Here is a 25,056-nt window from a genome sequence, read left to right on the forward strand (position 1 = left end):
GAAGACCTATAACCCCATTGGCTCTCTTCTCTCTCTAGGCTGTGGCCTCCTTCTAGAGAAAGCTGACTCACAGGGTCATGCCATCTCTGCAATGGGTACCACGAAACACAGAATTGAGTGGCATTCCCTGGGGAGGGTACTCTGCAATGTCACTCCTACAGCAGGTGGGCCATAGTCCCATCTGAGGGGTGCAGGGAGCACTTCTGTTTCCCTGTAGCTCTGGGGCAGGGTGTGTGGTTTACTGGGGACCAATTCCCAAGGATCTGGTCTGCTTTTCTGTCCTTCCAGTCTGGTTTTACCCTGCTCTCATCTGCTTTGTCCTGGTTCCCAAGTTTCTGTTTAGCTTTCTTTTCAGTTCTCGAGTGTGTTACCTACAGACAAACTGTCCTTCCTCAACCGGGTAAGGCAGCCCACACCCGAAATCACAGCACTTGGGACACAGGCAAGAGAACAGGAGTTCAAGATCACCTTTGGCTATATAGTGAATCAAAGACTAGTCTGGGCTTCGTGAGCTCTTGTCTGAAAAAACAAAAATAGAAACAAGGCTGGTTGTGGTGGCACACGCCTGCCATCTGACCACTCTAGAGGCAGAGGTGGGGAGATCTCTATGAATTCAAGGCCAGCCTGGTCTACACAGTGAGTTTCAGGCCGTCCAAGCCTACGTAGTGAGACTCTGTTTCAACAGCTGCAACAACAACAGAAGACAACGATGAAATAAACCCAGTGTGCCAGATGGTAATAAGTCACTGGGGGGCAACGAAGCAGGGACAAGGGAGGGGAGGACTGACGCTTTAAGTTGAGTGGTCATGATGTTTAAACAAGCACTGATGGAAGTGACAGAACCAAGTTGTCACTGGCACTGAACCCAGTATCAAAGTCCCGAGCGTGGAGCCAGGAACACTGGTGTTCAGGGACTGCTGAGGCCAATGAGGTTACCGCACAGAGAGCTGGGAAGAGTAGGAGGAGCAGGGACAGCAGGTGTTGGCTAGACTGTTGGCACAGAGGAAGTATGAAGTCACACAATTAATATTAAGTGACAGAGAAACATCAGGCTCCAACATGAATTAATAGCTCATGGGATGTCCCCACCCTCACGCAGCAGGTATACTATAATTGAGAACACAGAGGCTAGTAGAGGCGATGTGACTCTTACTAGCTTATCCAGCTTGCAGGTGGCAGAGCCTGGGTGCATCCCCAGACCAGCCCAACCCTGGGGACAAGCCCTGAGCTGCCCTGGCATAGAATTTCAAGCCTGGGCCATCTGCAAGTAGAACAGATCGCCCAACTGGACTGGGCTAGGCTGGGGAATGGGCTCTCTTCCTTTCCTATTTCTATCTTCATCCCATTCAGGGATGGCCTGAGAATCTGGATTGTAGAGTGAAGATGAGATGAGAGATTCACGTAGGTGGACATGCCTGTGCCCTCTGTAGCAGGACAGAGACTTCCTGGTTCAGGGGCTTGAAAAGGCAGTGCCTCTTGTAGTTCCCTTAACATTAAGCTCCCTCCACATGGAGGCTTCTCAAATGTTGAACTCTGACACAGTATGGAGGCCCAAGTCAGAGCTGCTGTCCAATCAATGGAGCTGACAAGCTGCTCATTGGTGTGGGGCTTCTCTCATCCCTCTTCCCTGGTGGACAGGAGTAGAGAAGACTGGGATTGGGAAAGATCTGGAGGAGACCTGGAGACTGAGAAAAATCTTCCTGTGTCTCTCATTTGGAGCAAAACTAACATTTGAAGACTATTTTATTTGATTATAAATGTTGCTGGATTAATTCAACATATATATTTTGAAAATGCTTTGACTTCAAAATTTAAGTCAAAAGATATGTTACTTTGCTTTTGTTTCCACAGGAAATGAGAGGCTGTGGATTCATTTCGGGTTAAGAAATATCAAGTTTGATCAAGGAAGATCCCTCCTCCCCAGAAGTCTCCGATAGGAGAGGATGGCCCAGATGTCTGAGTTCTACATCCAGAACAGTTTCAAGACTGCTGGATGAGATGATCAAGCCTCATAAGATACTCCAGTCAGACTTGATCATAATTCTAAATTTTCTTTAGGTCTCTATAAGATTATCAGTGCCCCTAATCAGTAGGAAGTACCCTGGAAAATTATGCCCACATTCCCCCCAAAATGGATTATGGATATTTATCTTTGTTTAGAGTGTTGGTTACAAGATATTATGGATAATGGTCTAGACAAAAAGCTAAACAAAGGATATTAGATTTAGAGTTCTTGTTTTGAAAAAAGGGGGGGGGGGAAGTGCTGTAAGACAATGGTCTTTTATCCTGTCACTTGTATTTTAATAAAATGCTGATTGACCAGTAGCCAGGCAGGAAGTATAGGTGGGGCGACCAGGCAGGAAGTAAAGGCAGGGCAACAAGAACAGGAGAATTCTGGGAAGAGGAAAAAGTCAGTCTGCAGTCATCACCCAGACAGAGAGGAAGCAAGATGAGAATGCCTCATTGATGAAAGGTGCCAAGCCATGTGGCTAACACAGACAAGAATAATGGGTTAATGTAAAATGTAAGAATTAATTAATAACAAGCCTGAGCTAATAGGCCAACCAGTTTATAATTAATGTAGACCTCTGTGTGTTTCCTTGAGACTTAACAACTGCAGGATCCAGGTGGGACAGAAACCTCTGTCAACAGAACTCCATCTCATATGCACAATAAAGCTTAAGACAGGATTATAGTAAAACTCTTTGTAAAGTGCATGTGACACCTTCTGCTGTGGGATAATGCTCCTGTACACTGTAAAGATTTGTCACTTGCATTGGCTTAATAAAATGCTGATTGGCCAGTAGGCAGGCAGGAAGTATAGGTGACTAAGAGAATTCTGGGAAGAGGAAAGGCCAGACACAGTTGCTACCCAGACGCCAAGGAAGCAAGACAAGAATGTTATACTGATAAAAAGTACCAAGACACGTGGATAAACATAGACAAGAATTATGGGCTAATTTAAGTTATAAGAGCTAGTTAATCATAAGCCTGAGATAACAGGACAACCAGTTTATAATTAATATAAACCTCTGTGTTTCTTTGAAACGGACAGCTGCGGGACTGGGCGGGATAGAAATTTCCGTTGATAAACTTCCATAAAGATGGGTTCTGTAGACTGACTAGCTCACAATAAGGGTATGGGGGAAGATTCCATATGGTCTTGCCACACACATAAAAAAAAAGGTTACCAGGCTATTAACCATATTCACTCCCAGGCTTCTAGGTGGATAACAACAGGTTATATATCCCTTCCTTTGAAGGATCAAGCCTGTGTGTTTAACATTCCTGGTTCCCTTTTCTGTGAGCACAAGGACCTCCATGCCTCCCACACCTTCTAGGGATTGAACTCAAGTCACTGGGCTTGCTTGGCAGCATGTACTTTTCCCTGCTCAGCCAACTCACTGGCCCTTTCCTATAACCATATAACTATAACTATATATATATATATATATTTGCATATATATAGTTAGTTGGTTAGTTAGTTAGCTAATTAGTGTGTATGTGTCTGTGTATGAAAATGGAGGCCAATAGAGGGGGTGAACCGATGAGTGAGTTACAGAAGATAGACAAAGGGTTACTTACCTACCCTATTGACTTTATTTATTTATTTATTTATTACGTATACAATATTCTGTCTGTGTGCCCGCAGGCCAGAAGAGGGCATCAGATCTCATTTCAGATGGTTGTGAGCCACCATGTGGTTGCTGGGAATTGAACTCAGGACCTTTGGAAGAGCAGGCAATGCTCTTAACCGCTGAGCCATCTCTCCAGCCCCCCCTATTGACTTTTTATTTTGAGACAGGGTCTTATTGAATTTTCCAGGCTGGTCTCACATTCACTCTGTGGCCCAGGCAGGTTAAGAACCCATAATCTCCCCATTTCAGCTTCTCCAGTAACTATGATTACAGGGCTGAGGCACTGGGCCTGCTTAAACCCAGTCTTCTGTGGTACGGGAGAATTGTTTGTATTCTGTCAATCATGTTTTAAATAAATGCTGATTGGCCAGGCAGGAAATATAGGCGGGAAAACCAGACAGGTAGTAGAAATGATGTAATGAGAACAGGAGAATTCTGGGAAGGAGGAAGTTGATTCCTCCCACTCCTGCCCAGACCACCAAAGCTGCAGGATGTGATCTGCCCCACTGAAAAAGGTACTGAGCCACATGCATGGCTAACATAGATCAGAAAAATGGGTTAATCAAGATGTGAGAGTTAGCCAATGAGAGGCTAGAGCTAATAGGCCAATCAGCTTTATAACTTATAGAGATCTCTGTGTGATTTTTCTTTGCGGCTAAATAGTTGTGGGGTATCGGGTGGGATAAAAACCCCAACAAACAAGCAGGCCTGGCCCCCTTCATGTTACACTTCTGAACTGAAGATTCCTAAACTAAGGGTGTTTAACAGGTAAAACAGACAAACCTGCTACTGCCCAACAAGAAAAATCCTAAATTTAGTAGACAAACTTTTCTGCACCACTTACCCCCTCACTCCCCAACACATGCCTTGAATATTTAGCTGGCTATGGAGATCAGGCTGCATCAGTGGCTTTCCAGCTGGGCCCTGCCCTAAGTAACTCTATGTTACACAGCAGCAGCTGGCTTTGTTATGAATGCAAACACAGAGGCAGAATGACTCTAAATTTCCTTGTGTATGTAGGTTATCGCTACCTGTCTAGGCATCAACCATGATACACAGGCGGATGAACATCTTATTCCTGCAAGTAAAAAGTTACCACCTTGTCAAAGTAGATCAGGAACACGAACACACAGGCACATGTGAGTTTACAACCATCCAGATCTGGGTGGTGGCGGCACACACCTTTAATCCCAGCACTCAGGAGGCAGAGGCAGGCAGATCTCTGTGAGTTTGAGGCCAGCCTGGTAGCTGTAGGAGCGAGTTCCGGTATAAGGTTCCAAAGCTACACAGAAAAATCCTTTCTTGAAAAATCAAAACAAAACCCAAAACCAAAACCAATCAACCAACCAACCAACAACAACAACAACAAAAAACCCAAAAAACAAACAAACAAAAAAACCCACTAGGCTTAGAACTTGGTTGTTGTTGTTGCTTTGAGACAGGGTCTCACTGTGAAACCTTGGCTGCTCTGGAAACAGCTGGTCTCAAATTCAGAGAGATCCTCCTGCCTCTGCCTCCAAAATGCGGACACTGAAAGCATGTGCCGCCATGTCCAGCTCCTTGAGAACTTCCCAGACAGACGAGACCAATGAAGGGTGCAGCACCCTCACCCTCACCCGGGTCCTAGAAAAAGAAGACCTAACACTCCAATGGTGACAGCTGCACCGATCTTTCCGCAACCAGTCATCCAATCACTGAACATATGTGTCAAGGAGCCAACAGAGAATCCACTGTCCTCAAGGCTTCAGCTCATCACAATTCCCCCTCATTAACTTGGCCCATTCAAATGGCGATGCCTCTGCTTGTCCTTCCATCTCTAGGATGCTTCTGTCTCAGCTTGGCCCTGCAGCCGGGCTCTAAGAACCTCCAGCAGCTCTCCAACAGTGCTCACTAATATCACATATAACGATGGACAGTAACTCCCTGCATCGGTATCAGCTCTCCACCTCTCCTTCCAGCAAGTCTTCTTTGAACTCTGTAGCCTCTTCAATTCTTCTGTAGTCATTTTGTAACCTACATAATACATTGTGTGTGCACATATTTATGTATGGACACACCAACACCCATATTTACATATATACTTATTATGTAAGGGAAGAGATCTGGAAGTAATATTAGTAATTAGGATTGGAATCATGGGGCTCAGCTGAGTCACTGCTTGCCTAGCATGCATGAATGCCTGGTTCAATCCCCGCCATTGTATAAACCCAACCTGATAGTACAAGCCTGTACTCCCAGAATGGAAGCAGGATCATCTGAAGTTCAAAGTTATCTTCAGCTATGTAGTGATCTGGAGGCTGGCTAGCCTGGGCTACATGAGACCCTTCTTGTAACAGGGCCCAAGAACTTAGTAGGCTCCCAGATCTTAGCACAACTGACTTCATGATAGAAGTACTGTACCATCCAGGCCATAAAATTCAGCAACAGACAGTACCACCTGCCAAAATTAAAACAAAAGTCTAATCCATCCAAGTCCATAGTTCTGGAGAAGTTTCTAAATGAACTAACCTCGCTTTGGGGCTTCTGCAGTTCCTCTTCTGGCTAACTGTTCTTGTTAGCTGAAGTATGTCAACCCAGTTCATGGTTTTTGTGCTGAAAAGCCACCCTGAGAAAGGCTCAGTGCTACACTCGGATCCCAAACACCCAGTGTAGTTGCCAGCTGGCTGATAAAGACTTTCTATTGGCTTAAAGCCAGGTCCGAGCAGTCCTCTCTGGTGGCAACCCCACAACATTCTCAGTGAAAAGAAATCAAGAAAAAAGAAAAAGAGATTAGAATAAAAATAGAATAAAAAAGAACTTGTGGTTGGGGGTTGGGGAGAGCAGTAAAGAGCACTGGCTGCTCTTGTAGAGGACCCTGGTTCAATACCCATATGGCAGCTCACAACTGTGTGTAACTCCAGTTCCAGGGGATCTGATGTCTTCTGGACTCTGAAGACACCAGCCATATGTGTGGTGTATATACATACATGTAGGCAAAACATATCTTTTTGTTTGTTTGTATTTTGTATTTGGAGACAGGGTTTTTCTGTGTAGCTCTAGTGACTGTCCTGGAACTCACTCTGTAGACCAGGCTGGCCTTAAACTACCAGAGATCTGCCTGTCTCTGCTTCCCGAGTGAGTGCCCGGGATTAAAGGCATGTGCCACCATTACCCAGCTCACATAAATCTTAAAAAGCAAAAATAAAAGAACCTGTGACTGTCAGAGACAGAGGCAGGAAGTGTGAGGTCAGCCTGGTCTACAGAGCAGGCTCCAGGAAAGCTAGGACTACATAGAGACCCTATCTCAAAAACAAAACAACGACAAACTGACAGAGCTTGTGAACTTATTGTTACTCAGAACATTGTGAATTGTAGAAACATACAAATGTGTCTATCATGTTTCTGGCATGGTATGCTCATGACACTTATAGACAAGAGAAAACCGAGTATCGTTATTGAAAGGCTGGGAAAATGTCCTCTGAACAATGCTGAGCAATCCAGGCTGTTCTGTGTACGTGAGCAACTATTTTTGTCTTGGGAATTTCACAGTGTCTAAGTTAAATTGGCCTAAACATTTCTAAAGTAAAGAAACCAACTCTATGCCAAAATAGTTAAAAATGGCATCAGATATAGATCCACTTCTTGTATCCCTCCTCGAGACATTCTTAAAAATTATTCTTTTTAATTAAGTGTAGGTGTGTATCTATGCATGTGAAGGCAGGTGCCCCAGGAGACCTGAGGTGTTGAATTGCCTTGGAACTGGAGTCACAGGCAGTTGGGTGCTGGGAATAGAACTTGTGTCCCCTGGGAGAGCCGTTTACACTCTTAACCAATGAGTCCAAATACACTCCTCCACACTCCAGTTTCTGAGTTTACTGTCCCTGCAGATTTAGGGACACAGTCTCAAGCCTAGACATGTGGGTTGAAACCTCAGGACACTGCCAGATCCTAATCAGTGTTGGAGTACGGACAAGTTGGCCTGCCTAGGAGAGGCGATAGAAGGTTCTTGAATCTTACAAAACATCCAGTTCTGGTCAGGTGCACGTAGGGAAGATTCCCATAGGAAGCTGAGTAGAAAAAAGGTCACTCAGGGCCTTTCACTGCAGAAAGTGAGAAAGGACGGCTTCTGCTGGTCAGGCCCAGGACTGCGTAGTTTACCCTCTTTTTTTTTTTTTTTTTAATAGGTAGGTTAAGATTACGTCGCACTAATCCAAGATTCTCCCCAGACTATTCAGTGATGGGAATACATGGACTTCTTTTAGACACAGAGTATGTGAAAGAGGCCGGGCTGCAACCACAGTCACTTTTAAGACAAATGGGGAGACTGTCCTCGGAGCAGACACGCTTTTCCTGAGGTCACCCAGTAAAACCATGGGAAAATTAAGAATTGAACACAGGTCTCTCTACTTCATGGTTATGATTCCGAGTGACTCCAGCTCTTTTAAATAGACACTTGGGAGCCTTCGGAGGCACGAACCATTCCGAGGTCCCGAGGGGCAACCAACTGGTTCTCAATGGCGCCTTAGGCGGAAGCTTTAAGGCAGCACCAAACACCACCACCAGTATTCTCTTTCCGGGATTCTTAAGGCCGCCACTCGTAATGGTAAAGCTCCGCCCGCCCCGGGGAATTTCGGGAAATGTAGTTCTACTTTTATTAAGACTGTAGGGTAAGAGCTATGTAGAACTTCATTTCCCGGAAGGCTGCGCGCTCTATTGCCTGAGCTAGGCGATGAACCGTAGGGCCTAAACCTTTAGCTAGGATTTTTTAAGTTCTCAGAAGGAAGGTGTGACGGCGAACGGAGGCTTTTGGCTGCTCGGCGGGTTAACTCATCTGTGGAGCTGGAGGAAGAGAGCGTGACGACTGTGGAGCGGGCCCACTTCCGGTCGGCGGTCAAAAACCTAGAACTCTTCTCCTTTAATTGCGGTGGGCGGGACGCGACGACGCCACCTGCGTTGCTATTGGCGGCGATTGGGGGCGCGGAAACTGAACAGGCACAACTGCCGGCGCAGCTACCTCGGGCTTTTGAGGTGCTTCTGGTCCTGCCAGCCCCGCCAACCCCGCCATGGCCGCTCCCAGCCCGGTAAGTCTCTGGAGAGTGGGCGCCTGGCTGACTGGAGCAATGGCCACGAGAGGGGCGGGTGGTGACGCGGGGTTCTGGGGTTGCCTCCTCATCTAAGGTTACGGGGTGGGTCTAGCATTGACCCAGCGTCCCAAGTGCCAGATAGATGCTGGACCACTCTGGCGAACAACCAAGCCCCTGCTTCTGGGATTTATGATTTAGCGAGGAAGATACAAGCAAGGCCCGAGCCTTGTCGTGGCCTGGGACCAGAGTGAGCCTCGTCCTGTCCTCTTCTTGATGCCTTTTTGGAAGCAACATCCTTTCCAACAGGCTGAAGCAGTAGGCCACTGGAATGCCTGAGGTGTCAGAGGCCTGCAGTATGACCTAGGCCGGACCCTGACCCCTCTCCCAGTCCAGAAAACGGACTCCAAATTGGCCTTTTAAATAAAAGTTTGCGGCCGGGCGGTGGTGGCGCACGCCTTTAATCCCAGCACTTGGGAGACAGAGGCAGGCGGATCTCTGTGAGTTCGAGACCAGCCTGGTCTACAAGAGCTAGTTCCAGGACAGGCTCCAAAACCACAGAGAAACCCTGTCTCGAAAAACCAAATAAATAAGTAAATAAGTAAGTAAATAAATAAATAAATAAATAAAAGTTTGCTTCCAAAGTGCCTGGTGCTCTGACGAGGTGGTAGCCGATGGCCCCGGTGCACCTTAAAACTTGGGCAAAAATGGAACCTAGGGGCTGGAGAGATGGCTCAGAGGTTAAGAGCATTGCCTGCTCTTCCAAAGGTCCTGAGTTCAATTCCCAGCAACCACATGGTGGCTCACAACCATCTGTAATGGGGTCTGGTGCCCTCTTCTGGCCTGCAGGCATACATACAGACAGAATATTGTATACATAATAAATAAATAAATAATTTAAAAAAAAATGGAACCTAGAATTTTGATTACCAATCTGATCATCTGTTGACATCCATAACAACACGCTGGTTTTAGGGGAGGGGAGGCGCACATGCAAGATGAACGACTCAGGGAAGAGGGCATTGGGAAGGGGTCCCACTGATCAGGGCTGGACCTTTCTGCCCACTGAGCCTAGGATAGACACTGCTTTGTCCTTATTTTTCCAAGAGGTTCAGATGAGGCCGAATGTTCACTTGCTGCTTTGTGAGAGCCCTCCCCCTGAGCTACCACTCCATCTGTTAAAAGGCGTGGCCCTGCAGGTGTGTTGGGGGTGGAGCTGGGCACTGGGCCTCACCTTTGTTTTGGGTACAGCTTCGTGGAGTAACGGTGGCTCTGCTGTGCCATAGGAATGTCCTTTCCCAAGCTGGGTTCCTTGGAGCTCCTAAAATGGGCTTCTGAAGTTTTTGATGTTTGAGGTGGAAGGAGATACCTTAACTCTGTATGACTCCTAAGTCTTGTATACAGCCATGGCTGTCCTGGAACTCGCTCTGTAGACCAGGCTGGCCTAGAACTCACAGAGAGTTGCCTGCTCCTGCCTCTCGAATGCTGGGATTAAAGATAAGTGGTGCCATGCTCGGCCCACATGTGGTTTATTTGTTGTGATTTGTTTATTCATCTGTTGATGGGCGTGTGTTTATAGACTGTGTCCCTTTCCATACTGCACTCCGTTATTCTAACAGCTTTTAATGGATTTCTTAGGGTTCCTTATATACAAGATATAAAAACACTTGAGGGGCGGAGCAGTGGTGGTGCACGCCTTTAATCTCAGCACTTGGGAGGTAGAGGCAGGTGAATATCTGTGAGTTTGAGGCCAACCTGGTCTACAGAGTGAGTTCCAGGACAGCCAGAGCTACACAGACAAACCCTGCCTCGGAAAATCAAAAAACAAAACAAAAAAACCACTTGAGTATTTTTAACATCTCCTGGTTATAGGAAGAGTCTTAGTCCCAAAGAAGTCTTTTACCCACTTGACCTTGCTCTCCCCCAGGAGGACCCCTCACTGGAGAGGCACTTTAAGGGCCACCGAGATGCAGTTACCTGTGTGGACTTCAGTCTCAACACAAAGCAGCTGGGTAAGTGAAGGCATCTATCTTGTCTCAGGTTCTAGATTCTAAACTTAGAAGGATTGGTGTGTGGACGCCAGAGTACAGCAAGGACATGCTGTTTTGTTTAGCCTTTGTCTTGCTTCTAATGTGTTAGCTTTCTGAACACTGGACTTACTAGGCTCCGTAAGCTCCATTGTGCGTGACTAGAGTGTAACACCCAGAGAGGTTAGGAGCCTTGTCAGGGTCGTGCAGCCTTTGTTTAGTTTAATCTTTTTCCTTTTATTGGAAAGATTCTTTTTCTCACAAAATATATATGATTGCTGTTTCCCTCCCTCTACTCCTCGCAGTCCCTTGCCGGGTGGTGGAGCATTCCTTTAATCCCAGCACTTGGGAGGCAGAGGCAGGCGGATCTCTGCAAGTTCGAGGCCAGAGAGGCTCCAAAGCTACAGAGAAACCCTGTCTCAAAAAACCAAGAAAAAGCAAAAGAACCAGGCTTCTAAGGAATAATAATAAAATATAATAAGATAAACAAAAACTATCACATCTGAGCTGGACAAAACAAACAAACAAGGAAAAGAGCTCAAGAAGAAGGCACAAGAGTCAAAGACACACTTGTTCTGCACACTCAGGAGTCCCATAATGACATTAAATTGGAAGCACATAGTATATATGCAGAGGACTTGGTGCAGACCCACGCAGGCTGTGTGCATGCTGGTCATGCGTCCTTTGAGAGTACAGGGTCTAGGTTTTCCCCTGTGCATCCTGGCTATTTCTTGGGTCTGCTCTGGGGTGTGGACCCCAAACTGGCTCCTTCTCCTGAGTCTTCAGTTTGATTGCCCACAGCAATATGGCACATTTTCTTGTTACAGAGACCTGCTAGTGAGAAAGATATTTAACAGGCCCATCTCCCAGCTCCATACCACTGCCCCTTCCTTGTACACACCAGGGTTCCTAAACAGCTTTTCTGACTGCAGGTTTCTTTTCCCATGGATTAGGCTTGCCTCCTTAACTTATTGCTGAGTTTCCCTGCCAGAGGTTTGCTCTAAACAAAGAGGGAACTGAAGCCATTTTTTTGTCTGTCCCTCCTTAGGCTTCTTACTAAGTTTGGTTCTTTGTTTTGTTTTTATTTTTAGATTGGCTCATTTTATTTATGTGATTGTTTTATCTGCATGTATATCTGTGCACTACATATGTGCCTGGTGCCCCCAGAGTCCAGAAGAGGGCATAGTTAATCACTGAGCTATCTCTCCAGCCCCAAGTTGGTCCTTTGAATAGAAAATGTCTTCTATATCTAACTGGCTCCTGAGCGTTGGGAGGACTGGGCCCCTGTGCTCCCAGAGTATCAATGGGAGACCCCGCAGGGATGAATTTCATAGGACCCTGGGTTGCAGTACGGAAATGGAATGTGAATGGTCTATCAGTGTGGTTCCTGTGTTGGCCTGCTGCATGGAGAACTGCCAGGCCATAGCTGGCAACCTTTCCATCCCAATGGGATCCTTTTTGCCCTGTTGGAGATGCTTGTGAAGGTGGAGCTGGGCCTCCTGTATCCCAGCAGTGAGGTGGGTGCCCAAGGTTCTTGAGATCTGAGAATCATCTTGTTACTCACTCTCCTTAGCCAGCGGCTCCATGGACTCATGCCTCATGATCTGGCACATGAAGCCCCAGTCACGTGCCTACCGCTTCACGGGCCACAAGGATGCTGTGACTTGTGTGAACTTCTCCCCGTCGGGACACCTGCTTGCCTCAGGCTCCCGAGACAAGACTGTTCGCATCTGGGTACCCAATGTGTGAGTTATGGACCTTAAGGGACTAACAGCGTTGAGGGACCTGGTATAAGAGTTGTCCCTCCTTAGGTCCTTTCCTGGCTTAGGTCCCAGCTGGTCACTGGGACATGTGACCTTAGATGCCAGCAGACCTTGGCTTCAGCTGGGGCTGTCTGCTTAAGCTGGAAGGACTCACATAAGGGTAGAGATGGGGAGAAGCACTTTGTTTCTGGTGGAGAGGCTCTTGCCTTTCGGGGGCCCTGGGACAGTGAGGCCTGGAGAGGTAGAGAGAACTCCGGTGCGCTTGTAGGTCCTCGTGTCACTGCTGTGAATCCTCTGAGTCTGGGTGTCTGTCCTCATAGCAAAGGTGAATCAACCGTGTTTCGTGCACACACGGCCACAGTGAGGAGTGTCCACTTCTGCAGTGATGGCCAGTCGCTTGTGACAGCCTCTGATGACAAGACAGTCAAGGTGTGGTCAACTCATCGCCAGAGATTCCTGTTTTCCCTGAGCCAGCACATCAACTGGGTCCGCTGTGCCAAGTGAGCATTGTCTGAGTGGAGAACCTGGAGGGCGTCGGGGTGGTAGGGTGTCAGCCTGTAACCTTGGGCAAGTTACACAGCTTCCCTTTAATGTATCCCTGAGCCTTGATTTCCTAATCTGTAATGTGTCAATAGCTGTGGTTGCTACACTGAACTGGTCAGGAGCTTCACCGAGCTCATGTGTGATACCTATTAGTCAGCTGTGACCCTCTGTCAGGGGTGCTGAGTACTCCCAGGACAGCAGCAGTAACAGCAGCAGCAGCAAGCTCCTGTCAGTACCACCGTGCAGTGGCTCCTTGTTCCTTTGGACAGTTCTGCTAGCTGGGTAGCATCGTTCTCATTTTGCAGAAAAAGAAACAGGCTCAGAACAGAACAGTCTCTTGCCCTGGGGCCTACAGTGGGTACGTGGTGGAGCTGGGGCCTGAGCCCACATTTCTCTGGCACTCGGGTTTGCCTACTTCCTCAGAACTTAATTGTGCTCTAGAGCTGCTAGGTGGGGCTTGATGCTGAGGCTCTGGCTTTTGTGTGGGAGGCAGTGCTGTGATGTGGCAGACACAGATTTGCCTGCCTGTGGCGTCTTTAGCTCCTTTCAACAGAGCTTTCTCATGTCACAGCTCTGCTCCAGAAGAGGGGATTATGGTGACCAGAACGCAAAGAAACCTTGAAAGTCAGAGGTTAGGGACCTCTGTGGATACCATGGAAGTTACTTAGTCCCTAGAACAGAACTATTCTTTTTCTGGGAAGGCCCTGTTCTGAGAGGTCTTATGGTCAAGAACATAAGAACAGAGGAAGGCAGGGGTCAAGTAAACAAAGTGGGGTATGATATCCACAGTAGTCCTTTGATGGTAGGTCCCATACTTCCATGTGTTTTTGTTGGCCCATTGTGTTTTGCTAATGAACTGATGTGGGACGCGTGATCTCCTCCATACATCAAACTAGACCAGTTGTGTATCGCTACAGGCCATGTACCTTCTGGGTATTCTATGCAGTGTGCTACTGCGTGATTACTGCGGACACTGGAAAGGATGGATCTCACAGAGAGGGAAGCCACTTGCCCAGGATCACTGAAGGTCTTAGAGCAGTGCATGTAACCCTAGGTCGTTCCTGGTTCAGGTAGCTGGGTCTAGTGGTGCGCACCTATGGTCTCAGGAGAGGCAGGAGGATCGCCACAGTTTGAGGCCAGCCTGATCTACATATAGAGTGTTGCAGGCCAGCCAGGGCTACATAGTGAGACCCTATGTCAAAATAACAATAACACAAGAATCCCAAAATGCCCAAAAAATTCCTGGATCAGGTAACAGCATGCTGGGAAAGATGGCTATAGAGAACACGGTGTGATAGTCAAAGAGTCTGTTAGTCATGTGACTTATTCTGTACTTAACTTAGGTTTTCCCCTGATGGGCGGCTCATCGTGTCTGCCAGTGATGACAAGACTGTGAAGCTGTGGGACAAGACTAGCCGGGAGTGTGTCCACTCTTACTGTGAGCATGGCGGGTGAGTCCCTATGGTTATCCTCAGTTTGCAGGTGCTCCTGCACAGGTCAAGACAGAAGGCCCAGCGCCTTTGGGGCCTGGGACTGCGCATGTGGTAGCCCTGCTTGCTGCTCGTTGGCTGGCTTCCTTTTTTGTATGAGCTTTGAACCTTTTTCTTAGTGGGTGGACAGTTAAGCCCAGTCCCCTCCCCATGGATAGCAGAAACACTTCACCTAAGGTCATGCAATAATTTGGCCTCTTTTTCCCTCTATAGTTTCTAGTTCTCAAAATTCTAATGTGTCTCTCAGAGCACTGAATCAGCTCCCTAAATTGCATGTTAAACTTAGTGTCCCCCAGGGTAACGATTTAGGAATGAAAGCCTCCAGTTCTTGCAGCAGTCAGTGGCTCTTTGTTCTCTGTTACATCATACATGGAGAATGGGAGTGGCCTGCAACTGAGCAGGGATTTATATTTTCTTTTCTTTTTTTTTAATTTATTTATTACGTATATAGTGTTCTGGGCACCAGATCTCATTATAGATGGGTGTGAGCCATCATGTGGTTGTTGGGAATTGAACTCAGGACCTCCGGAACAGCAGTCAGTTCTCTTAACCTCTGAGCCATCTCTCCAGCCCCGGATTTAGATTTTCTAAGTGTGTAAGTGGGCTTCAGCTTTGGTCCTTATTCCTTAAGCTGGGGCTCACAGGCAGGGGCCCCTTTGGAGTGCCTGAGTATCACAGATCGTGCATTGCAGGCTCTTGGCCTGTTTTGTAGTGAGAGATGGATGAGTAGTCCTCGTAGCCCTGGTGGACCTTCCCACCTGTGCCTCAGTTGGCAGGACCTGTCGTCTTGGAGCCAGCCTGGCAAAAGGAACCCCAGAGCAACTTGGCTGACTTGTTGGACTGAAAATTGCTGTTTTCACTTGTACTTAGAGCTCAGTAGTGGGCTGGACATGGTTCCACACACTTGTAATCTCAGTATTGAGGAAGGGAGTGGAAAGGTGAGTCTGGACTACATAGTGAATAGCGAGCTGCTGTGTCAAAAACATAAGGAGAGAAGGAATAGAGGGAGGGAGGAAGGTAGGGAGGGGCGTGGTCCCTGATAAGTCTACTTTACTCCACTGCTGACCACTATTGTCACCTCCTTCTTGGTCTTTCTGGAAGAACAGCCAGTGCTCTTAACTGCTGAGCAATCTCTTCAGCCCCCCTTCTTGGTCTTTCTTTGCCACCTGGTAAAGAAGCATGTTCCAGGTTGAGGGAGCCGTGTGAACAAACGAAAAAGGACAGGACACTTCTGTGTCCATCCTAACCAAGGAAGACCTCTTACACTATGTGACTGTCCCTGTCTTCCAGTTTTGTCACCTATGTGGACTTCCACCCCAGCGGTACCTGCATCGCCGCTGCTGGCATGGACAACACAGTGAAGGTGTGGGATGTGCGGACCCACCGGCTGCTGCAGCACTATCAGCGTGAGTGGTAAACAGTACCCTAGGCCTCAAGGAGCTGCGGTGAGACCATGCAGGCGTTTGGTTCATTGCCGCAGTGATCGAACAGGCCCAAGGCCAGCCCTGAGTCAGGAGGCATCTTGTGGCTGTTGGGTTAGCCAGGGTGAATAGTTGGCAGAGCAGCTATCTTAGCTTGGGATGTTGATCACGAGGTACCCTTCTATGAGGTAGCAGAGGCTCATATACACTCAGCTGAGGAGTCTTCAGTGGGTTTCTGTCTAGGACTGTCCGTAAGGGTACTTCTTGAGAGCCTCCCACTACTCATTTCTCCCTATGACAGAGATGACTTTCCAGGGCTGCTCATAGAGGTCAGTGGTGGGACCTTAGCCTCGGTTCTCCTCCACCGGTCTGCCTAGAGTTATGAACCATATAGAAGGTTGACCTTAGCTGGGGCCAGGCTCTGCTTCCAGGCCCAGGGCCATGGCCCCTTATTGTCACCTTTGGATGGCAAAGCAGCAGGGAGTTGACACTGGTTTGGAGCTCAGTCCTTAGCACTCTCTACCCAATATCCCCATAAGCACTTTCTTGGGTCACTGAGGTGAGTGGACCTGGAAAGGGGAAAAGGGTGGATTCTGTAGCGAGCTTCATCATTCCCAGCTGTGTGACACTGGGCGCGTCAGTTGACTCTTGGGCTCCTGGGACAATGATAGGGTTCTTCTTGCAGGTGGTGAGACAGGGCTTGAGTTTATGTTAAAAATGGAAAGTATGCTGGGCGGTAGTGGCACATGCCTTAAATTCAAGTACTTGTGGGGGCAGAGGCAGGATCCTCTGTGAGTTCGAGGCCAGCCTGGTGTACAAAGTAGGTTCCAGGACAGCCAGGGCTGTTACACAGAAAAAACAAGACAAAAAGAATGGAAAGTGGCTGTGACAACATGGCAGCAGTGACAGAGCTGCTGCTGCTCCCAGTGGTCTGTCTGGACATACAGTACACTGCGCCACCACCAGGTGGCAGGCCTTAGCTGCAAGAACCAGGTCTGTCCTATTCAGAGCGCCTAGGCATCAGCCCTTGATGTTCTTTCAGAGGCTTCTAGAGCAGAGCAGCCGTGGGCTCAGTCTTCCGCCTGAGAGGGGTGGGCCCTACACTGTTTTCTGTTCTGGCCAGGCCTAAGTGGAGGCGCAGGGTGGGATACTGGGCCCCACACTGACTGGTGGGGGTGAGGCAGGAAAGTGACAATGGCATGCAATGGCCAGGGGTGCAGGCCGTGTCCTGGGAAGGGGGATAGATAATAGGACCTCCGGCACGAGGTGGGAAGCTGATGAGAGTACGTAGAGGTATTGTAGTTCATGCTTGGTGTGGTGCCTGCCACACACTCCCTGTACTGGGAGGAAAGCATTTCTAGCTGTCTCTGGAGGAGTCCCACTCTCCCGGTGGATTAGGAGCCTAGACCTGGTGTTCATGAGTTATAGCCGCATGTACTCATTGGAAGAATCTTGAATGCCACCTTTAAATCTGAGGTTCCAAATATTAGTGGCTGGCAACTCTGGGGCATGACAGGTAAGGATCAAATGGATGAGGTCATTTGAGAGGACAAATATAGAGTGAGATTCTAGGGTGTGTGGTTGACAGACCCTGGCCACTGGTGCGTGGATGTCCAGAGGGGTCAGGCCAAGGGGACTGCTTATGTGCAGTGAGTAGAGGCAGGAGCTGATGCTCTGGTGGTGGAGGGGCCAGCTGGGCTCCGGGATCTAGGACATGAGAAGGGCCAGTGCCATATTCTGGGCCCTTATGATTGGAGGACCACTGAAGAGAACAGGTCTCCAAAGCAACCAGACCATGACATAGCTGGGGGAAGGCAGAGCCAGAAGGAGAATGAACTCTCAGGAGATGGAACAATACAGAGGAGGTGGGGGAGTGGGCTTGGTCATGGGCAGAAGGACAGCTCAGTGCTAGCAGAGCTAGAAGGTGTGTGGACCTGGGTGAGCATCAAGGCCGGGTTCCAAGTGGACCAGAGTGCTTGTCACCCACAGGTTCCCCGGAAAGCCTTCAGTGGGCATTTGCTGTTGTCCTTGCCTCTTGGGATGGAACTCCTCATCAAGGCTTCAGGGGCATATTTCTCAGCTGTCCTGGTGTGTGTTGGAGCCTTGTGGACTCCGTGCAGCCTATAAACGTAGCCATCTTCTCTTATGCTTCCCTACAGAAGGCTGTGGTACCTGGTGGGTGTTCACATGCGGCAAACTCACCCCTTAGCCTGGGTAGGGGCGGGAGAAACAGCTCTCACTCAACCTTCTGACACCAGGCTCTGGAGAGATTTGCTCAAGTCTAGGGCCTTCCCAGAGAGCCCCGTGGCTAAAACAGTACTTGGGAGGCTCACACGTCTTCAGTGTGCCCATAGATCTGGGTGGAGGCTGATTGCTCAGAAAGGCCTCTCAGAACTGTGGTGGCAAACCTCTGATCTCTGTCCCAGATCCCTAAGGAAGCCAGGTGAGATATTTCAAGGACAGTGATTTCCAGATGTCTTCCCTGGTGACACTGGGTGGTTGCCAGACACTTCTAAGTAGCTTTCTCATTTGAGAGAACGATGGGCTCTTGTAAGAGTGTGGTTGGTGCTCCTGCAGTGTGTGTCCAGCCGCCATGGCCGTGCTTCCTGCGCTTGGCTGGGTTGTTGGAGTAAAGCTCACTTCGGCTTCAGCTACCATAAACCACCGCTGTTTACCTAAGGCTGACTGACTGTCCTCTCAGGCAAGGAGTTTCTTGGCTCTGGCCTATCACTGCAAGGAGCAGTTCTGATTTCCCAATTCAGTATGGGTTGGTGGAGCCCTGGGAGTGCCAGTTCCCGTGGAGGTGGGTTAAGTGCCATATGCTCAGAGCCCACGTTAAGACTGTTCAAACATCTGAGCAGCAGCCCCCGCCATCCCAGAACCCAGAATCTGCTTTGTGGTTTTACAGGCATGTGCAGATCCATGATCCAGGCGCAGGCCTGGGTGACTAGCAAGACATGGGCACTCCCCCTTCGCCCACAGAGAGTGTACGGCGTGCCTACAGTCACGCAGCTGGAAGGCAAATCTAGCTCTTCAGTAGAAAGGGCCTGGGAGTCTGCCCATCATTTCCACTAGTGTTTTATTCACAGGGTTCCTAGGAGAGAGAGGTTTCTTTTTTCTCTCTCTCTCTCTTGTTTTTGTTTTTCAAGACAGGGTTTCCCTGTGTAGACTCGGTGGTCCTAGAACTCACTCTGCAGACTAAGTTGACCTCAGACTCACAGATCTGCCTGCCTCTGCCTCCTGAGTGCTGGGTTTAAAGGCATGCATTACCAGCTAGCCAAGGATGGTTTTCCTAGCTGGCTTTAAGCAGGCTAGTCTTTGTCATTTCCAGGAGCTTCAGTTGAAATTCTTAGTCCTGAGTTCTCTGGTCACTGGTTCCTAAGAACATCTCTGCACCCCTACCCTACTAAGAGGTGTTTGTTTAAACTTTCTTTATTTTCATATGTATGGTATGGGTGTTTTGCCTATGTGTATGTCTGTGTGTCAAGTATGTGTTTTGCCCAAACAGTCCTGGGCCTCTATGACTGGAGTTACAAATTGTTGTGAGCAACCGTGAGGGTGCTAAGACTTGAACCAGGGTCCTTCAGAAGAGCAGCTAATCGTTTTAACTGCTGAGCCATCCCTTCTGCCCCTTGTTTTATGTTTTTAACTTTGTGCTAGGGAGTGAACCTAGGACGTCAAGCGTGCTGTCACCAAGCCCTATCCCTCCAATCTGGTCGTGAAGGCTTTTTTGCTTTCTTGTTGTTTGTTTGTTTGTTTTTTGATTTAAAAAAGTGTGTGTGTGTGTGTGCGTGTGTGTGTGTGTCCTGGTGCCAGCAGAGGCCAGAATAGGAAGTTGGATCCCCTGGAATTGGAGTTGCAAGTGGTTGTAAGCTGCCTGACGTGGATGCTGGGAACCGAACTCAGTTCCTCTACAAAAGCAATGCATTCTTAACTGCTGAGCTAGCTCTCCAAGAACCTTGTTATTTCTCTGGCCCTACTTGGTGTTTTGAGATTGAATGTATTGATCAGGAGCAATGCTGGCTAACCTACCTCACTATTTCCTACCATCCTAAAGTGGCCATTTATGTGAACTTTCCGAAGAGGGGTCCTTGCAGGTATAGACAAAGTATCCTGGAAGTCCAGAGGCCGGTGAGTCACTGGAAACACTAGTCATCATCAAGAGGAGCCATGCTGGACACTTGGAAGTGAGCAGCACTTCCAAGTATGTGGAAATGGAACTCAACCCTGGCACGGTCTACTTCAGAAGGTTTCATCCTGCCCAGCCCACAGGCATTCTCTGGACCCCTTGGCCTCTCTCTACTCCCATCAGGCCTCCCTTCCTATACACAAAACAGTATAGGCAGAAGGACTGTGTAAATATAAGTCTCTCTTCAGGTTATCTGCTGCCCACAATTTAAAGCCATTTCCTGGTGTTTAGGAATGGAGCTGTAGGACCCCATTGGCTCCTGGTGGCCTGTAGAAGCTTGCTGCTGTGCATCTCTGACACTGAATTACAGTTCCCTCTCTAGATCACAGCCAGGAGCTTACAGCTCTTAATGATAGTCTGTGTTGTCCCCGATAGCTGCCATTGCGCAGGACTTCATGAAAAGTAGATTGTTCTTGGATGGTCACTGCTCAAGGCATTGTGAGGGGGAGACTCACCCTTTTGTGGGGCAGGGATAGCTCGTAAGGTCGGGCCTGATTAGAAGCAGAGTGGGGGAGACTGTGGCCAGCAGATGAGGCAGGAGAGCAAGTGGGGAATAGGGATGTCCCCCAAAGCCTGACATGTCAGGCTCAGCCCTTCTTGGGGGTAGTGACTGACATTTGGAATGGGGTGGGGCTTCTGTAGTTCTTTCTCTTAACCCAGTTTTCTGTCTCTGGTAGGCCTGACCAGAGGGGAGGCCATAGTTGTGTCCACACAGACTGGGGTTCGGGGGAAGCCCAGGATTCCCTGAGCATACCTCACCATGTCCCACTTTTTTGCCATTGGCTGTACTTCTGCTTCTTTGTCTTAGGTGGCGCTTGGGTGGCTTTCCTTCCAAGGCAGGCTGAGGGGTCTCTGTTCTCTCCAGGAGTGGGCTGCAGAAACCTTCAGATCTTCTCCAGGCTTGTGTCAGTAGAACGTGTTGTTCAGATATAAATACCAGGTTACATAAAGCCTTGGCTGTCTCCCCTAAGTGTGCTTGGGAACATGTCTCCACACTCTCCAACACATCAGTACACCAATGTGGTTAGCATCTGAGAGGCTTCCTGTAATCCTTATGGGCTCTGCTGAGGGCCTTGCAGAGGTTCCTGCATCCTCTTGGAGCCCAGGTGAGAGCCTGGGTTTTCAACTTGCCTCTTTATTTGTGGCAGTGCCAGCCCATCAGGGTCGTGGTTATCTCAGCTCCACTGGTTTCTTCAGCAGATTAGTGGTAGTGAATAGCAGATCCATGTGTTGGCTATGATGTTGCTCCTTCCTCATGGGGACCACATAGCTCTGTCCATCTCTATGAGCTCCGTACACAACATGCCTTCAGCCTTAGAGAAGGGCTATGTAGCCTCAGGGGCTTCCTTCTGGACAACCATCCTAAGTAGCTGCTTCCTCTCCATTTTCTGTGTCCCTCTTGGTGAGGCCTTGGCTTAGTCTCTGTCTGATGAGGTGATGTCAGGAGACAGTGGATGTGAATCTGAACGCAGCACATAACGAGAGGGTAAACTTGCGTGAGCCGTGTAGTGTTTTGGAAGAACAAATAAAGGGGCCCCCCAGAAAGCTTCCCAAGGGAGATGATTTTAAGTGGAGAGCTTGAAGATTAGGGACAGGGCAAGAGACTTTTAGCCCATTGGGAACAAGAGGTGAAAGGTTTCCCAGATGGGCAAGCCACCAAAGTTGAGGTGACTGATTCTTGAAGAATGGGGGACACCAGAATAGGTGGTAGGCTTGGGTAGCGGTGGTGGGGAAAGGAGTCATGAATGGGATGGAGCTGCTAAATGGGTAGGGTAGAAGGGCCCAGGGCCCAAAGGAGAGGGATACCCGTGCGGCACTGGGGGCTAAGGGTTCAGTTAGAGATTAACTGGTAGCATTTTCATAGCAGCCCCAAGAGTGCCATGGTACAGATGAAGAAACTGCCAGGTCAGTCAAGGTGACTGTTCAGGGTCACAAGGCAGGCCACTGGGAAAACCAGGACGGGAGCCTGAGCCCTACTGGCTCTCGACAGTCTCTGCATCCTCTGCTTGCTGTGCCCACACAAGGTCTGTCCTGTAAGATAGCACATTGTATTGTATTTCGAGGGTTTCCCTGCAGTAACAGAATGTAAAGCAGATTTAGCACTATAATTGCCTGTTCTCTTCCAGTTTCACTGCTGAGTTATAGGAAAGGTAGAGGATCATCTATCCTCTTGTGTATTCTGTTTGTTTCTTCATTGTCTCTCTTTGCCTGCCCTTGGTCCCCATCTATAAATGGGGCTATTTTCCTGGGAAATCCATGAGGAGTTCCCTACTCAGTAAACAATGGCCATCCTAGCCTAGCCCCCTGAGGCCAATGCTGAGGCACTGTTGACTCTCATCGGCTGTCCCAGGCTTCAGCTGTGTTCTGGGGGCCTCCCAGCCAGTGCCTGATGGCTGTTCTTTCTCCAGTACACAGTGCAGCCGTGAATGCCCTCTCCTTCCACCCCTCGGGAAACTACCTCATCACAGCCTCCAGTGACTCAACCCTCAAGATCCTGGACGTGATGGAGGGCCGGCTGCTCTACACACTCCATGGGCACCAGGTAAGAGGTACTGGCATGGCGTGGGGCAGAAGCACAGCTTTGATGCAGGTGCAGGGCGAGGTTTCACTTAAGGGGGGGTTCTTCTTCCCCTGGAGCCCACTGTGGTTCCATCTCAGCCTGGACGGGCCTGGCATCTGCAGGAGCTGGTAGAGGCCTTTTTTGTGTCCTCGCTTGATTGCTGGGGTTGAACTTGGTGTGCCTGAGAAGGGAGAAGGAACTAAGATTAGAAAGGTGTGGGCTGAATGGAACCAGTCTCCTAAAGAGCTTAGACTCCTTGGTTTGGTGGTTGAGTAGCGTCTTAGAACCCTAGTCACCGTTGGAGTTCTGGGTTGCACTGATTTCCATGACCTCAAAGACAAAGACGTTTCAGAGGTTGGGGCAGGAGAGGGAATCTGCGTGTTTGTTTAGGAATTTCTGGCACTGAGTCAAAGGGGCAGAAGCTTTCTGTCTTAGCGGCTTCAAAGAGCATTGGCCCTCTGAATTCTCTGGCGGGTCATCTACAGGGGCTGGGCTGCCTGCAGCTCTCACCAGCAGCTGGCGCGGAGCTAGACCTCTCATGTACACCCCACCAGGAAGTTGTGATGTAGCTGTTTCCTGCCAAACAGATCAGTTGCCTAAGTGTCTTCTGTTGGAACACAGTTACCATGTGCAAGTGGGATGTCCAGAGTGTGGAGAGCAGAGATTTTAAGTGTGTCCTTTCTCCACCTGGGAGCTGGAGGAAGGCAGGACAAGGAGTAGGTCAGGTCCTCAAGGGCTAAAGGGGACCCTGAGAGAGCATGCATACCCTCCAGCAGGCTGGAGTTATCTAGCTTAGGGCTCCCCAAGCTATGTTTGAATCCTGTTATCTTCTGTTGGGGCACATGCAGGCCTTGTGGCCATGGCTCAGAGGTGAGGACATAGCTTTTTCTTATTTCTTGGGACCTGAAAGCTGTTTGCTGTCTCTCGTCTAGTGGTGAGCCCTTGTCTTCCTTGGGCCACCACAGCCAGGTGCAGTGCAGTGTGTCCTAGGGTGTAGTGACTGCAAGCCAATTGCTTGCGTTGCAGCAATTAGATCATGTGTAACCAGTTTGGGTCCACTAGCCAGGAGGGCCCATGAAAGCTACCTCTCCTACTCCCCATGGGCAGAACAAAAGCACTTCTCAGAAACAATACGTAAGCAGTTGCATACCAAATCAGATGTTCCCTCTCTTTGTGAGCGTCCTTTGAAGAGGGGACCTCTCCCAGCCCAAGGACACTTCAGTATGGGTGGCAAATGTTCTGGTGCATTATCCAACACATAAAGGCAAACCTGTTGACATTGTTTTCCCTTGCATCTGTCACCTGCTCCCTGCTTAGTGGGTCAGACAGGAGGGACACAAAATGAAGGTTGTGGTCCTACTCTTTGGCGCTCACAGCCTGGGTTGTGGAGGTCTCTGTTAAGGCAGAGGTGTTTGAGACTAGGAAGGACAGGTGTGTCCTATAAAGTACTCGGAGGCTTGGCTGAGAGTGGGCAGGCCCTGCTCACTCCCTGCCCGTCTCTCACAGCTCAGATGAAGGTGAGAATCGGGATCTAAGGCCGGATGTTTTCCTCTTCCCATCCTCTAGACTCCTGTTCAGTACAGAATAGGATTGCCACAGATTTTATAAGTTTCTCTTGTTGAGGTCTCTGATGCATAGCTTTCTTTTGGGGTACCGCAGGCTCGGGGTATCCCTAGACTTGGCTTCTTTAGAGTTCTGCAGGCTGATCAGGAAGCCAGGTTTGCCCAGACTCTACTCCATGCTCATGTTTCCCATAATCCTTGCTCTTTCTAGAGACACTTGTTCTTTGTCTGCCTCCTTTCTCTTCAGGGCCGTTAGTGAGGCCCCTGACTCTCTCAGCTGGTTCTGGTTGCTCGGTGCTGTTCTCCACAGCCAGTTTCCTCACCCTGTGCGGCATGCTTTCTTTCGGGTGCTTACTAAAGCTAGAGAGTGCTTCTGGTTTGAAAAGTTGAACATCAGGGCTGAAGCAAGGGAGTGCGTGTGGGGGTTAAGGCTGCCTGAAAAAGCCTTTTTTACCCCAGTCCAGTTCAGCTCTGCCCTGTTTGGAGGAAGTTCAGTGTCAGCTTCCCAAAGTGGAGGATGTTGCAGGTGAAACAGCCTTGCTTATCTGGATAGCTGGTTCAGACATAGAGCCCACCAGCTGGACTGAACTCCTTGTGCTTTTGGAGAGCTGTGGCCAAGAATGGAGTCTGATCTTCCAGAAGTGCAGGTGGGCTCTGGTGACTTGAGCTTTTACACTCTGTCCAGGAGGTGATAACATGATGGGGGATGAGGCCCAGCTGTTGGTAGCCCCACCCGGCTGTGTGTGATTTAGCAGTTCTAGGGCTTGTAAGTGGTCCCCGACTACAGATAAGCAGGATGGCAG

General features: G+C 48.9%; 1 protein-coding gene across 3 annotated transcripts in view; it reads left to right on the plus strand.

Annotated features, from left to right (window-relative positions):
- The first annotated feature begins 8,315 nt into the window (after positions 1-8,315).
- Positions 8,316-25,056, plus strand: part of Poc1a (POC1 centriolar protein A) — a 68,124-nt gene continuing 51,383 nt past the window's right edge. For 2 of the 3 annotated variants that reach the window (XR_009056972.1, XM_057766407.1), the window contains exons 1-7: positions 8,316-8,698; positions 10,626-10,710; positions 12,299-12,470; positions 12,809-12,988; positions 14,375-14,482; positions 15,812-15,927; positions 22,540-22,673. Coding sequence is in view for 2 of the 3 variants with exons in the window: in XM_057766407.1 (XP_057622390.1) it covers positions 8,681-8,698; positions 10,626-10,710; positions 12,299-12,470; positions 12,809-12,988; positions 14,375-14,482; positions 15,812-15,927; positions 22,540-22,673 (813 nt within the window). In the remaining variant the exon portion in view is untranslated. The remainder of the gene's footprint in view (positions 8,699-10,625; positions 10,711-12,298; positions 12,471-12,808; positions 12,989-14,374; positions 14,483-15,811; positions 15,928-22,539; positions 22,674-25,056) is intronic. The other variant, XM_057766408.1, reaches the window with a different exon arrangement.

The sequence above is a fragment of the Chionomys nivalis genome, chromosome 4 (genome assembly GCF_950005125.1).
Source record: "Chionomys nivalis chromosome 4, mChiNiv1.1, whole genome shotgun sequence".
Classification (NCBI taxonomy): Eukaryota; Metazoa; Chordata; class Mammalia; order Rodentia; family Cricetidae; genus Chionomys; species Chionomys nivalis.